Genomic DNA, 15,900 nt, shown 5'->3' on the forward strand with positions numbered 1-15,900 from the left:
CCGCGACCCGACCCCGGATAAGCGGAAGAAAATGGATGGATGGATGGATGGATGGATGTGGCTATGCTAACTAGCGCTAGCACTTATCCATGATAAATAAAAATCATCCACTAGATCTTCAAATCTGCAGACGTGGGGAGTAAAACAGACCTTTGTGTTTATTAAGACAGCCTACAACTAGCATGCCTCCCTCCTAAGCTCCTTGTTAGCACACGTGTGCAGGGAATGAAAAACAGAGGAGGGGTTGAGTTGTATTTTATACAGCCTATGGGCTGAACAAGCTCCGAGCTCTGACTCCGTGACAGACCGGATATTGTTGTGACGTAACAAAAACACTGAAGTCTGAAACGGCTCGTTTCACACACATTTACAGAAAGGTGGAGAAATCAGAACAGGGGCAGAATGGATTTTTTTCATTCTCGGGGGGTTTGTAGACATGCCAGGGAAACATATTTCAGGTAGAGAACCATTAAAAAGTCGATTTTGCATGATATGTCACCTTTAAAGCAACAACAACAGGCAGATAAGATAAGTTAACCGCTGGAATCACTGGGACTATTTTTAAAAACTGTAAACATAAATCATTTTAAATCAATAAAATGATCTTTTAATCAATGTTTTTTTGCCACTGTGTTTGTATTTAAGTTATTAGACGGGTAATAAGCGGGATGATGTATGGTTAGCAGGTAGTCATGGGAAATAGACCCCATCTTGTCTACACTGTCGGGATTCTATTTGAAATGCACCCACAGCATAAAAAGCAACAAACAAGCAACACCTACATTTCTACCAAGTGTGTATTTACCAAACTAACTAAACCGTATGTGATATCTTTGGAAGCCTATAATTGCAGATCAGTTGGACAAGGAACAAATTACTGCCTTGAATCTGTTGTACATTATCAGCAGTTTATGCAAAGGTTAACTTTCATCACTGCTGCTTTAAGTTCTCCCAGTTGGACACGGACCAGACACATCCTCTCTGTGAGTTTCTATCTCTTGTCTGTTTCATCTTGCTACTCCTTTTTTGTTGTTTTTCTCACGGTATGTCCATTGCACATGGTTATGCACTGATGGATACGTCAAGGAATCACTTCTCCCATGTGACATTTTCAAAATGCTTTTTAGATCCATGTGCTGTAAATCGCCTTATCTGACAGCAACCTAATGGCAGCAGTGACTGACTCCACTTTGGTGAGACAAAAGCCTTTATAGTCATGACTTCCCATAATCTAAATAATCTGTTTTCAGACAACAAATTCGAAAATAAATGAGCTGACTTCTGTGCTATTTCCTAAATGTGTTTTGAGTGATGAAAAACTTCTGAGCGAGTCAAGCATTTAAGTTGTTTTATGTTTTCAGTGGATGTAGTTTAATGAGATTAGATTGAATGGATGCCACAACCCAACAACTGTCCCCAGAGTCTGGCTAAAGTGTGGCTGAACCCTGATGGATACAAGGAAGTACATAGCAATACTTCAACCCCTTAAACCAATGACAGAAATAGGAATACAATCCATTATTCAACATTATGAAAACAGCTTTAACATTAGTTAATAAAGGTGATTTAATTCAAGGGATAGTTATGTGGCTGTTTATTGAGAAACCATCTTGGAGTATGGCACAAAAGCTGGCCTATCCACTGCTACAAAAGGGGCCATTTGTACAACTTAATTAAGCTAATTTTAAGAAAGTCCAACCCAAATACCAAAGCCAGCTATGGAGAAAACTCTGTGCCTTAGAGAGCCACTTCCTTTGGCCCTGTTTCCTGGATGCAACACATGTTCCATCACTTGCAGCTGAGGCTCAGGACAGTTTTTTAATAAAGGGGCTGAGCTGAAAGGCATCTGCTGCAGTTGATTCACTTACTATTGACAAGTACCCCATACAACCCAACATTAAAAAAAAAAAACTATTCCCTTGTAGGTTTCATTAGATCATTGATAAAGCAGCATCAATGTTTGAACTGGCTTTAAACACATTTTACACTATTACTACACTTTTTGGGCTTTCGTACCTTTGGGTCATGTATCCCTGACAGTTGTTCATAGGTCTTCTCCCCAACCATGACAGCCGCTAGGTTAGCAGTGTATGTGGACAGACAGAACAGACAAAAGATGGCCCAAAGATTCATCAACAGGCGGCCTGTCCAGCACTTTGGTGGCTTGATGGCTACTGTTCTCCCAAAAAGAATGGCATAGCACACATTGAGGGCTGATGAGAAGGAGAACACCCGGTCGCGGTTGCGTCCACGTGGTGTCATACCAAACGGGCTGTGCCACTCATACAGGGTGAGGAAAACAGCTGTGACGTGGAGGGAGACGAAGATGCCAAGCCACATGGACCAGTGGAGAGGCCACATGAAGGCACCAATGGGGGCTGCTGTGTCACGGGTCCGAACCTGTGCAAATAGGGATACAGGATTGAAAAACGTATAAAAACAAGGATTAAGTGACAATATCAGATTCAGTAGAGGTGTCTAAGCCACTTCCCCTGTTCCTCTTGATCATGCAAATCCCCCCTTCCCAAGATTCATTGCTACACTCCACCAGTGCTCTCAGATATTCCCTCTGTCCCATATTCTTATCAACCCAATGGTGTTCTGACTTTCCCATCCTTTTCCCTTCCACCTGCCTATTTATTGTTACCAGTTTTTCTAACAGCTACCAACCTGCCTGAAAGTCTTCTAATTTAGAATAAATTGCACGTCTGCCTGTAATCCTCTGTGCTTGGGTCCTACCTTTCTGTCTGCACTACTAAATGTGACAAGAGAAAGTGGAGGAGAAAAAAAGTACAAAGGGGTTCAGAAAATATTTAAACACCTCATGTACAGTATTACCTTTTGTTATTGTATATGCTGAATCTGTTTCAGTGTTAGGTTTAAGTGTTTTTGCTCAGTTGCAGTTAATGATCATATAATTCAGCAAAAACAGGATAAATGCATAAAAAGTCACAGGGGCGAGACTGAATACTGTAATTACTGAAAACTCTGCACATATAAGCCACACATCTACTAGCAGTAGTATTAATTGGACAATGCATCTGTTTAATTATCCAACAGTGCACTGTTAACATCGCGAATCTACTGGTGAATGTGCCGTTTGTGTCAGTGTCTGGGACAGAGATACCTAGAGTGGGGTTGGATCCTTTTGGATCCTTTTCTATATTGGCATGTTGAGGTAAAGAGAAGAGAGTGATATTCTACATCACTTTTCCCATCAGCCAGGGACACTATAAAGTAGTTGTAGTAATGGGGTCAACTCTACAATCTGTACATTCACTTGTCTAAGCCCACATGGGAACTGCAATAGAATCCAATAACGTAGGGCTTGCAGCAATAAAAGTCTGCCATATTGAAACTGAACACCAGCATACCAAGAGGAGGGAGTTGAGGTGAGGCAGAATACAGAAAAGGTCGGCCAAGAATTTACAGAAGTGAGATATGTTACAAGTTGAAATCAAAGGAAAAAACAAAATCAAAAGATGGGGGAAAAAACACTGGAAGAAAGAGAGGAAGAGCAGCACTGACCAGAATTCCAAGGCTGGTGGAGAAGAAGGGTGAGGTAAAGTCAATAACTTGGCTCCTGGCTGAATTAATGCTAAAAGAAGTCACTGCCAGGTGGGCAGCACCACTGAGCAGATCACCCACCAATCCTGTCCATCGACCATTCTTGAATCCTCCATATTTCCCGTCGCCTACAATGTAAAGGTCAAAAGTGAAGCCCATGTCCTCTGCCAGCTTTTCCAGCAAGTCAATGCAGTAACCATAACAACACTTCTTGTGCTCTGTTGGAACAGATACGTTGGGTCCTGCAAGGTTCTGAAAAAGTCTTTCCAGAGCCGAAGATTCATTGGTTAGAGGGTCCAGGCAGAACTGGCCAGCAGGACACAACCCATCCCCATCCACCTCCCGGGTAAACACAAATGGGTGCTCCACCAGAGTCACAACGCGCATGTGCAGCCTTTGGGATCGTCGCCAGTCACCTCCACCCCCAGGGCCGTGATGGCTTGGCCAGGCCCCCTGGTCCATTAGAACATTCCCTCTTCGCCAGCGTCCCAAGCGGGTCCAGGTTGGCTGGCCCAGGGGGTCCAGCTGGAGGGACCAGATGTAGTGGTGGGTCTCTGAGATGACTTTCTGATGGCTGGTACTGTCTCTGGATATAAAGCCACTCTGGCCCTCAAATGATGTGTTGGACAGAAATCTATGGAGGATGAGGGGGAAGAAATGACCGGAGAAAAGGGAATGTAGGAGAATGAGAATAGTGGAAGGAAGGTGAGAGGAAAAAAAGATAGCAGAAGTATTAGAGAAGGAAATAAAATGTTTTTGTCTTTTCATAATTTAAATCGACCTGAATATTGAGTATTAATGTATTTCATTTGTTGCTGGTGTGCCCCTGAAATACGTCAAATGAATTGTTAAACAGATCAAAAAGTTGTATTTATCAAATGTTTTATTCTATATATATACATACGAAAAAAATGATATATCTGCCTTTATTATACATACACTTCTGGACTGCATATGTATCAACCATCAAGGTGGAAGACCTATTGTAATGGGTTATTACAATATTATTAAAAATAATTAAATCAATGCCATTAATTTTGATTAATCAATTAAAATCAAAACTAATTCAGCTGTTTTTCCAAGAGCAGTTCCAGGGTGGGTCAAGGGGTAGCCATGCCCGCCCCCTAAAGTTATTTTGGCCACCCCATACCCCACAACCTAACCCCAAATTTTAAAACAATCAGGTATTTACCTTGTCAGAATTAGCATTTTAGTGAAGTAAGGTATTTGAGCTGAGTTGCAAAAAGCAGCTTTCAGTTTTGTTTGGGTTCCAATGTAACATGTAACAAGACTCTGATCCTCACCTTTAAGGCCATCCATAACCTTACTCCTCCATACCTCACTGAACTTCTGCACATCAACACACACACACACCCGCTCTCTCAGGTTTTCTTCTTTCATTCACATCACTATATCACCTGCCCACTTGACCATGATGGGATCTAGAGACTTCAGCCAGTCTGCCCCCCACCTCTGGAACTCTCTCCCACCAGACATCCATAAAAATGACTCTCTCTCCAATTTCAAATCCTGTCTCAAAACACATCGTCTCAACTGGAATATTCACTCTGATTTCACGAATACTTTGCACTGCACTGTATCGTGTCTTGTAAATGTTGTTTTTATTAATGCCCTGTATCATATCTTGTTGTGAGAGTGTTTTGAAAGGCACCTATAATCAAAATGTATTATTATTTTCATTATTGACATATTTTCCTGTAGATTAGAAACAATGATTTTAAACAAGCATATATTGTACAGTTCTTAAAAATGTAAGTCAAGAAGCCAGAGATGTTTCCACTCTGTGCTCTTTTTAAAGTAAATACAAAAAAATATGCAGGAATATAACATCTTTTGGATACATCCATGTTCGTAGTTTATGCATGAAAAGAGGGGTAAAAATGCTAATCATCATGATAACTAACAACTGGCTGAAAAGTCAGTGCCCCAGTTAGGCCAGCCAAGTCAAAGTCTGGCTCCACCCCTGGTTTTTTGCTAGCAAGAAGGACATTTTCAACAGACTTGGACAGCACTCAGTCATGTGCTGAGCTCATTCATGCCACCCTGTGTACCCAGTTTTGCTTAAAAACCAGAGGAATAGTTTAGTTTAATGTGAGTTATTAATGCAAAGTTTAGCAGATTTAAAGAAGACAAAAAATTCACCTCATCAGGGTCCTTCACTTTGAGCTGGGCCATATTAAAAAAAGATGTTATCCCAATGAAATTTTTCATATCAATTGATATTAACAATCATCTGGATTAATGTCAAATTATTATTTCACTTAAATTTAGAGGCAGATTTTTGGTCCTGAATGAAAGTTGAAGAAACTAAGTGAAGCTTCTTGAATCCCTAATTTCTGACTGTGCTAAAAGAAGAAGGTATTTTGTGTAAAATGAGATTTTTGTGAAGTATTAGTTTGTAGAGGATTTTTCTCAGGATGAGATAATTTGCATAATCTGATTCAAATTTACGAAAAAAAATGGAAATATCAAATTGTATACTATGTATCAGTTTACTAGAGTATAGTTTTGAGCCATGCTCTCACCTTTAAGATTACTAAGAGTTACAGGTAGAGTGATGTTGTTTCCCACAGTGCATTGAAAGCATCACTGTTATTCAGTGTTCAGTTCACTATGGTCACGTTGGACATTAAAAGTGTTGGAAATGCACAGCCGAAGTAGTCTTCCTGCTCTTCCTTTACTCACATCATGAAAGCATATTTATTTAATTGTATAACGTAAGAATGTCACCCTTTCCAGTGGTTGGGGGGTGTAATTACAGGTTTAAATATATCAAACATTTAATGAGCATTTGTCATATTTACATTGAGAAAAACTAGAGCACAATAATTATCATTATCGATGTATTGCTCAGCCCTACCTGCACAACCCTGTTTCCCATAACTGCAACATGCTGTACATTTTATTGCATTTTTCAGAAATTGAAAATCAGAATTTGAAGTCATTTTAGGACCTCCATAGTTGTGATTAACAGGCTCAAATGTACAATTATTCTTCAAACTTGGTGAGGGTATTTTAAAAAAATCCAAATTTAATGGTTTAACACCATTATCAGAGAGGTCAAATTTCTCAGTCGTATTAGTGACTGTGGAGAGTGCACTTTCTGTGTGTGTGTGTGTGTGTGTGTGTGTGTGTGTGTGTGTGTGTGTGTGTGTGTGTGTGTGACAGGATAAGGCAGGCTATGGTCCAGTGATCACGCCACCTCCCTCACTGAGCCATGCTACTGGCTGTCTGAGAGTGTCAGATACCAGAGCAGATGCACACACTCACACTCACACCCATACACAGAAACACACACACTTGTCCATTGGAATGGATATGTTCGGACAGAGAAAAGAATGCAGGCATCCATTCTGTGTGTAGGCAGACGCACACAGACTTCTTCCACATGCCTCGAGGAGGTAATGATGTAAATGATGTGACCTTTACTGAGAACATCTTTTTTAAGTCACCTTGCTCACCAGATTTTTTTTCCTTTCCTGCACCTTGTCTACTTCCTTACATCTTTAACAGGTGTTAAGTCAACCTGACAGCTCTACTAGTCCGTCTGAAGGTCAATGTCTTCACTGTCACTTGTAAATGTTCTGCTACACAGAGAGGTTGGCTTTTTCCTCACCCAACACAATGGAAGTGAAATGCACTTGGACATTCTTGACAGTGCAAGGAATGTCGGTTATTAAAAGTGAAATGTAACATTTAGTAAAAGGTCACATTTTATAATAGTTATAGTTTGTGTTTTGGGAAGACATTAATAACATTTGAGTCTGTTTTATTGTCAGAATGTGAAGTCACAGACCACATCAGACTTAAACTAGCAAGGTGCGTCAGCAGACAAGGTTGTATAACCCTTTTTTGCATTGATAGAGAGCAAGGAACCAGAAACAGGCTGGTGGGACTACACTATAGTAGAGCAAAACAATTCTACCACTCCACTAATAACCAAAACTCCAGGTTTCTCATTACAGCAGAGTTATTGATCCTGATTGGTTCCACTCATTCATGAACTATGAATACCATTACCCAAAATTGACAGCGGTTAATCAGATTCACCCCCAGAGCAGCTGTCCCATCAATGATTTAGAATGTTTGAAAACCAAGGTTTTGTCTTCAAACTAAAATATGCATGTTGCTTTACTGTCACAGGCTGAAAAATCCAAATTGTTAATATAGATGTTATTTCATGTTATTTATTTATTCATTACCCTTAGTGGATTGTAACTAATCTTACTCCATTTTTTTTTGTTTTAAATATATTTTTGGCCTTTATTTGACAGGACAGCTGAAGAGAGACAGGAAATGTGGGGAGTAGTGAGCGGGGGAAGACATGCAGGAAATGGTCAACCGGCCGGGAATCGAACCGGCAACCCCTGCGATGAGGACTGTAGCCTCTGTATGTGGGGCGCTTAGACCGCTAGGCCACCAGCGCCCCAGACTTACTCCATTTTTACAAATAAATACTCAAAGTAAGAACAATTTCCAGGGAGTGAATTTTTCTTGATTGATTCCCTTAAATGATTATATTCCACCTTAAGAAGCACTGTGTTCATCTTCATATCTTAAAATTACAGTTATTGGTAAGTAATGTTTTACAAACAGCAGATCCAGTTGTGTAACTTTGTATGACAAGATATATTTTAAATTAGTGATGGGCAATATGAAGATATATATTGTACATATGATAGAAAACTGTCTATCATGTCATTTTTCTTCTATCGTTTCTATCGTCGTTTTATCAATTAAAGTGAATCTTCACAGCATAGGCTGTGCTGCGACTGTGGTTTTGCGACATTACGCTGCTTTACGTTAGTCACGTGGTACCAAACACGCCGACACAACAACACCAACAACAACACATGCAGACGAGCAGGGACAGGTAAACATGGAGGAGGACGGCTCAGACAAAGTTCTATCCCAGTCACAATGGACACATACAGAGTCCCAGGAAGCTCAAATCCAGCTTGTGCCGAAAAGAGGGGGCACGTCTGTGGTTTGGCTACACTTTGGGTTCAACGCGTCTGACACGGAGCAGAAAACCGCGGTTTGCAAACTGTGCCACAAGGTCGTCACAACCTCTTCTATCACCTGCAGAGGAAACACGAGAGGGAGTACATAGATGTTCAAAAGTTGCGTTTGAGCAAAGAAAGAAGTGAAACAGGGCCATGTCGGACGAAGAAACGCTACTACACTCAACGGAGCCTGCAGGAGTCTTTTGCACGAGGCACACCGTATGAAAAAAATTCACGGCGCCATAAACAGCTCAATGATGGCGTTACGCGTTTGATATGTAAAGGCGGTCTCCCGATTGAGCTGGTTGACAAGTCAGTGTTCCGAGAGCTCATGGAACTAGCCGATCCACGGTACAAAATGCCCAGTCGGAAGCACTTCACTCGAGTCGAGGTGCCTCGTTTATATGATGAACGCCGGACTGAAGTAGCGAGGGAAATCAACCGTGTGGCACATTATTCCCTGACAACTGACCTGTGGACGAGCCGACAGACAGAGGCAATAATGTTAGGTACTGTTGTTGTTATACTGCTCTGACTGCACTACTATTTTGATACCTCCACCTGCCTCTTTAGGGCAATGATGTTAGGTACTGTTGTTGTTATACTGCTCTGACTGCACTACTATTTTGATACCTCCACCTGCCTCTTTAGGGCAATAATGTTAGGTACTGTTGTTGTTATACTGCTCTGACTGCACTACTATTTTGATACCTCCACCTGCCTCTTTAGGGCAATAATGTTAGGTACTGTTGTTGTTATACTGCTCTGACTTGAACTACTATTTTGATACCTCCACCTGCCTCTTTAGGGCAATGATGTTAGGTACTGTTGTTGTTATACTGCTCTGACTGAACTACTATTTTGATACCTCCACCTGCCTCTTTAGGGCAATGATGTTAGGTACTGTTGTTGTTATACTGCTCTGACTTGAACTACTATTTTGATTCCTCCACCTGCCTCTTTAGGGCAATGATGTTAGGTACTGTTGTTGTTATACTGCTCTGACTTGAACTACTATTTTGATTCCTCCACCTGCCTCTTTAGGGCAATAATGTTAGGTACTGTTGTTGTTATACTGCTCTGACTGCACTACTATTTTGATACCTCCACCTGCCTCTTTAGGGCAATGATGTTAGGTACTGTTGTTGTTATACTGCTCTGACTGCACTACTATTTTGATACCTCCACCTGCCTCTTTAGGGCAATGATGTTAGGTACTGTTGTTGTTATACTGCTCTGACTGCACTACTATTTTGATACCTCCACCTGCCTCTTTAGGGCAATGATGTTAGGTACTGTTGTTGTTATACTGCTCTGACTTGAACTACAAAGATAAAGATTGTAGAAAAAGCAAATGTGGAGGCTTTGGTCGATCCGCCGCTCTGCCTTTTTTGTATATTATATAATTTTGCACTCCTGTACAGCAATCCAATTTGTGACATTTTCATGTCACTTCCAAATAAAGGGAGAGGAAAAAGTAAGCAGTTTCTGTAGTATGTTGTCCAGAACGTTTTCAAGTTATTCTGTGAAAACTATGTCGTTACGTATATCGTGGTATATCGTTATCGTGATATAAAGTAGTCCATATCGTGATAGAAGATTTTCTTCATATCGCCCACCACTATTTTAAATGATATAAACTTCATTAAAATCCCTCTCAAGGCATATTTAGTTGTATTGGTTGTGTTTACTTTTCAAAACTTGAAGTACAGACTGCAACTACACAATTACTCTTCAGAGATGAACACTCTTAATCTGCAGAGACTGCATTAAGATGATAAACATGTATTATATTTATCAGTCTGTATATGTTAGAGGTGACTCTAGGGGTGTGCGATGCATTAAATATAATCAGTGTATCACAGCTTGGTCCATGTGACATGTATTTGTTCCATAAAGCACAAACTGCCATGTAAAAGTTTTATGTGGTCAGCATGTAATTCTCCTTGGATTTTCTATTCTCTCACTCTCTCCCAAAGCCCCTCTCAAAGCAGAGAGCACACCCCCCAACCCATCCAGAATCTCTCCTGTGTGCATGAATGTTTTTGTATGGGGAGAACGGGGGGAGGGAATGGAGAGAGCAAATCAAAAGTTGAGTGCCCAGGTAAATCCACGAGGACCCAGAGACAGTAACTGAAGATGCCACAAAAATCTTGCCACAAAAGGTAACTGTACCAAAAATTTGTTTCGCCACCTACACAACACAGAATACCTCCTAAAGTCCACTTCTCCACCAACACCAAATAAAACATCAAAAGAACCCAGCCCTGGAGTAAATTAGTCTGGCATCTTCGTTTGCCACAGCAATCCCATACAACAAGAAGTTAAAAATGGAAGAAGTAACCAAATACATCGCCAAAGACATGGCCCAAGTTAGCACTGCCAGGATTCCAAAATCTCTTGAAGACTCTTGACCCAAAGTATGATTTTCCTGGTCGCAATTTTTTTGCAGAGAAAGTCAGAGTTGTACATTTCAAAAAGAGAAAACGTTACTTGCCAGCTAACAAACGTTACCCACTTTTCCACAACCACGGATGTGTCGTCCAGCAGAACCTGCAAGCCTAATCTCAGTTTACCTGTACATTACATTGACAACTGGGAGTTGAAAATGTTGTGCCTCCAAACCAGCTTTTTTGCCTGATTATCATACAGGAGTGCTTGTTGCACAAGGGCTTAAAGATGTTTCATGTCATGGAACTTGTCGGAAACTCAACAACGGCGCATCACCACAGTAAATGGGACTAATATAAGCAGAGCTGTGATCCCTAATGGGTGGACAATACTCCAGTGTTTTAGCCATCAGCTGCACCTTGTGATTGGTGAGTATTTGTGTGGGTTTTCACACATTGCTACTTTTATTTTCACATCTTTTTAATTATCTATTGTCAACACGTCAAGCTGAGAAAGGGCACTTTCATTTATGAGGTTTGAAATGTTAAAGTTTGTTCAGTTTACCATAGTTGTGCAGGCCTGCTTGTTGTACCTAAAGTCTCTAAAAGTATTATGGGAGGTAGAACCCTCAGTTATCAGGCCCCTGTCATTTGGAATCATCTACCAGTCAGGGTCCGGGAGGCAGACACCCTCTCTGCTTTTAAGAGTAGGCTTCAAACTAATATAAGCAGAGCTGTGAGCCCTAATGGGTGGACAATACTCCAGTGTTTTAGCCATCGCCTGCACCTTGTGATTGGTGAGTATTTGTGTGGGTTTTCACACATTGCTACTTTTATTTTCACATTTTTTTAATTATCTATTGTCAACACGTCAAGCAGAGAAAAGGCACTTTCATTTATGAGGTTTGAAATTTTAAAGTTTGTTCAGTTTACCATAGTTGTGCAGGCCTGCTTGTTGTACCTAAAGTCTCTAAAAGTAGTATGGGAGGTAGAACCTTCAGTTATCAGGCCCCTGTCATTTGGAATCATCTACCAGTCAGGGTCCGGGAGGAAGACACCCTCTCCACTTTTAAGAGTAGGCTTCAAACTTTCCTTTTTGATAAAGCTTATAGTTAGAGCTGGATCAGGCTTGGACCAGCTCTTAGTTATGCTGCTATAGGCTTAGACTGCCGGGGGAACTGGCACACTGACACACTGGGATCCTATCTTGATATATTGTATATATTAAGTGATATAGCTTAAAAATATCACAATGGTAGTTAAGGCCATATCACCCAGCACACTCCTCAATATACCAAAGGTAGATGCAGACTTCCATTAGGCTCTATTCTATGAACAATTCTATTCTCCAGTAATGCTTTTGGGACATTAATACCTGGGTGATATGCAACTTTACACTATCTTAAACTCAGAAAACTGACATTCACATTCAGGCTTAATACATCTCAGAAACACAGTGATGATAGTTGCCATAGATGGCATTACCCAGGCCTGCAATGACTGTGGCAGTCTTCTTTGATCAGTATCTTTTAACTCCCACATAAAACACATTTGAAGAACTGACTTTTTTTCACATGTAGCACAGCTAAATTTAGGCATTTCTCAAGAGGCTGTCCCAGCTTCTTTTAAATATTGTTGTCTAATGTTATTTTACACTGAAATGTTTCCAGCTGATTTGAATACTGGACTCTTGGTCCACCTGTTTGTTTCTTAGTTGGAATATATATCATGGGCACTCCTACTGAAAGATCGAAGGTGTTCAGTCATTTTGACGCAGCTGACTTTGACATGATAGTCAAAGTTATCTCAGACTAAAAGTCTACCATAGGCTCTAGTCCTCCTGTATAGGGCAGGCCTACCACTTTTTATGATATGCTACTATGTTAACAGTATTAACATAGTCCTGTTTACAGTAAAACAATGGATACCAGTGAAGGATAAGAAGATGGTTTGAGGTAGGGCTGGGCAATAATTCAATAACAATAATTATCATGATAGAATTTTTCTAAATATAAATATAACAAATGGTCGGTAAAAAATGTATATATTTAAACCTGTCATTACCTGTGTTGACTTGTCGCTAACTATTAACTTAAAGGTGACATATCATGCAAAATCAACTTTTTAATGGTTCTCTACCTGAAATATGTGTCCCTGTCTACAAACCCCCCGAGAATGAAAAGAATCCATTCTGCCCCTGTTCTGATTTCTCCACCTTTCTGTAAATGTGTGTGAAACCAGCCGTTTCAGACTTCAGTGTTTTTGTTACGTCACAACAATATCTGGTCTGTCACGGAGTCAGAGCTCGGAGCTTGTTCAGCCCATAGACAACTCAACCCCTCCTCCGTTTTTCATTACCTGCACACATGTGTGCTAACAAGGAGCTTAGGAGGGAGGCATGCTAGTTGTAGGCTGTCTTAATAAACACAAAGGTCGGTTTTACTCCCCACGTCTGCAGATTTGAAGATCTAGTGGATGATTTTTATTTGTCATGGAAAAGTGCTAGCGCTAGTTAGCTTAGCCACATAGCTACATGTTCGTAGCTGTGTACCAAGACACACATCGACATACTGACAAATAAAACAACAAGAAACACTAAATCTGTGACCAATCCTTCAGAAAAGGTCCTGCTGCCTTTCTGGCAGAGGTCGGTTTTACTCCCCACGTCTGCAGATTTGAAGATCTAGTGGATGATTTTTATTTGTCATGGAAAAGTGCTAGCGCTAGTTAGCATAGCCACATAGCTACATGTTCGTAGCTGTGTACCAAGACACACGTCTACATACTGACAAATAAAACAACAAGTAACAGAATCTATGACCAATCCGCCAGAAAGGTCCTGCTGCCTTTCTGGCAAAGGTCGGTTTTACTCCCCACGTCTGCAGATTTGAAGATCTAGTGGATGATTTTTATTTTTCATGGAAAAGTGCTAATGCTAGTTAGCTTAGCCACATAGCTACATGTTCGTAGCTGTGTACCAAGACACACGTCGACATACTGACAAATAAAACAACAAGAAACACTAAATCTGTGACCAATGGTTCAGAAAGGTTCTGCTACAGGCGCCTCTCCGTCAGGATCAGATTCTGGATCAGATTCAGAGGGTTGAAGTAACGCGGGTCTGTGAGCAGCCATGTGTACTCAGCCAACATGTAAACATTGAGAGCCGAGGCACATCCACTTCCTGAGGGGGCGTGGTCAGAGAGAAAACAGACTGTTATGCGCAGGGCTGAAAAAGAGGGTTTTTCAGGCATGCCAAAATCTGATTTCAAAATGTATTTTTGAGCATAAACTTTAAAGACATGTTTTGGGGACCTCTTAGACCAATATATTTTGATGAAAAAAGCGTGATATGTCACATTTAATACACTTCATTAAATCTACTTTCAGGATGTGGGTAAAGGAAGAGCTCTGAGACAACTTGTGTGCAATTTGAACATGTTCAATGTCCGCTGCGACCGTATAAAAAAAAAGAATGACTTCATATTTATCGTGATAACATCTTTTTCAATATCACCCAGCTCTTGTTTGAGGAAACTTGAATGTTTTTTGTTTTTTTATCACCAACTGATATCAGTAAGACAGGTACATACTGTGTGGTTGCTTGATTATAGACTATCAAACAAGACCTTGACTTCCTCTACAATCTGAACATTTCAAAACCTCCCCCACATTTTTCTAAAAACTGTGGCGTAACTCTTTATTCAATGATACATGATTCATTTGCACCCCCTGACATAGAAAGCTGATGGCATCTGAAGCTGTGAAGCCTTGATAGAATATTAAGAAGAAAGATGAAATCTGGGTGAATCAAATGTATTACATAACTCTAACTCTAGGTCATGTCTCCCCTGTGTTCTTTCATTATGAGTCCCCCCAAAAAGCTTGTAGCACAGGATATAACCACAAAGTTGTGTTTACTTTCTCAACACTGCCAACACTAAAAATGAATGTGAGAACACTCTGAAAGAAGAGTGATGGAAGAGCAAATCCACTTCTGTAAATTATATTTTTTTGTTAATTTTAATCAACATATTTTTCCCCCGGTGCGTATCAAAATGTCTTTTCATAACAAAACATCATGCAGAAAAAATGCTGTTTCCCTTTTTTTCAACATGAAAGAGTTCACAGTGAAATTCTTTCACTTACATTGGTTCAGCGAATGTGATCCTCAAGGGGGCCGTTTATTATAAAGCATTTTTCCATCTTTACAGCTCAGTTGGCTGGCACATCAGGGTATTATTCTTGGCTTTGGTGAGCATGCATCACTATAAAATGATTTTTATCCAAGAGGGTTATCTCTTGTGGAGAAAAATGAATAAGATAGGCTGCTGAAATTTGTGGTGGCTAAATCTTATCTGTAAATACAGGACTGGTGCCTACCGTAGTTTATCTATATCTGCATCTCCATAGCTTTTCTTCACAGTATTAACTTAAAAACGTCTTTCTGTATTTATTTTCCTCTCTGTCTTTCAGTTTCCTTTGCTTTATTGTTGCATCTTTTGCCACATACCCAGTAATCCTCCTTCCTCAGCTGGGTAAATTCAGTCTGTTCCTTTTGAGAGGCTTTGACACAATAAGATACTGTGGAACAGCAGACACAAGTGTCTATACTCTTTTAGCAGAAGCAGTATAATTATACCAAAAGAACATTACCTGTGAGTGCAAGTCTAATACGTCAACACTGACTCCATATCCAACTAAAAATATATATGCTGTATGTATATACATTAAAAAGATCAGGTCTTCTTCAAAAGGCAAAGCTAAAGCCAACATTAATAAATACACACACACACACACACACACACACACACACACACACACACACACACACACACACACACACACACACACACACATATATATATATATGGGAGGTAAACACTACTTTCAACATATTATATTGAGGTTATATT

At 40.3% G+C, this 15,900-nt stretch overlaps 1 protein-coding gene across 1 annotated transcript in view; it reads right to left on the reverse strand.

Moving 5' to 3' along the window:
* The window catches only part of grin3a (glutamate receptor, ionotropic, N-methyl-D-aspartate 3A), an 87,850-nt gene that overhangs the window by 35,084 nt on the left and 36,866 nt on the right, over positions 1-15,900 (reverse strand). Inside the window, exons 3-4 of the mRNA XM_034709005.1 lie at positions 3,529-4,201; positions 2,017-2,400 (exon numbers count right to left, since the gene is read on the reverse strand). Of these exons, the coding sequence (XP_034564896.1) occupies positions 2,017-2,400; positions 3,529-4,201 (1,057 nt within the window). The remainder of the gene's footprint in view (positions 1-2,016; positions 2,401-3,528; positions 4,202-15,900) is intronic.

The sequence above is a fragment of the Notolabrus celidotus genome, chromosome 19 (genome assembly GCF_009762535.1).
Source record: "Notolabrus celidotus isolate fNotCel1 chromosome 19, fNotCel1.pri, whole genome shotgun sequence".
NCBI lineage: Eukaryota > Metazoa > Chordata > Actinopteri > Labriformes > Labridae > Notolabrus > Notolabrus celidotus.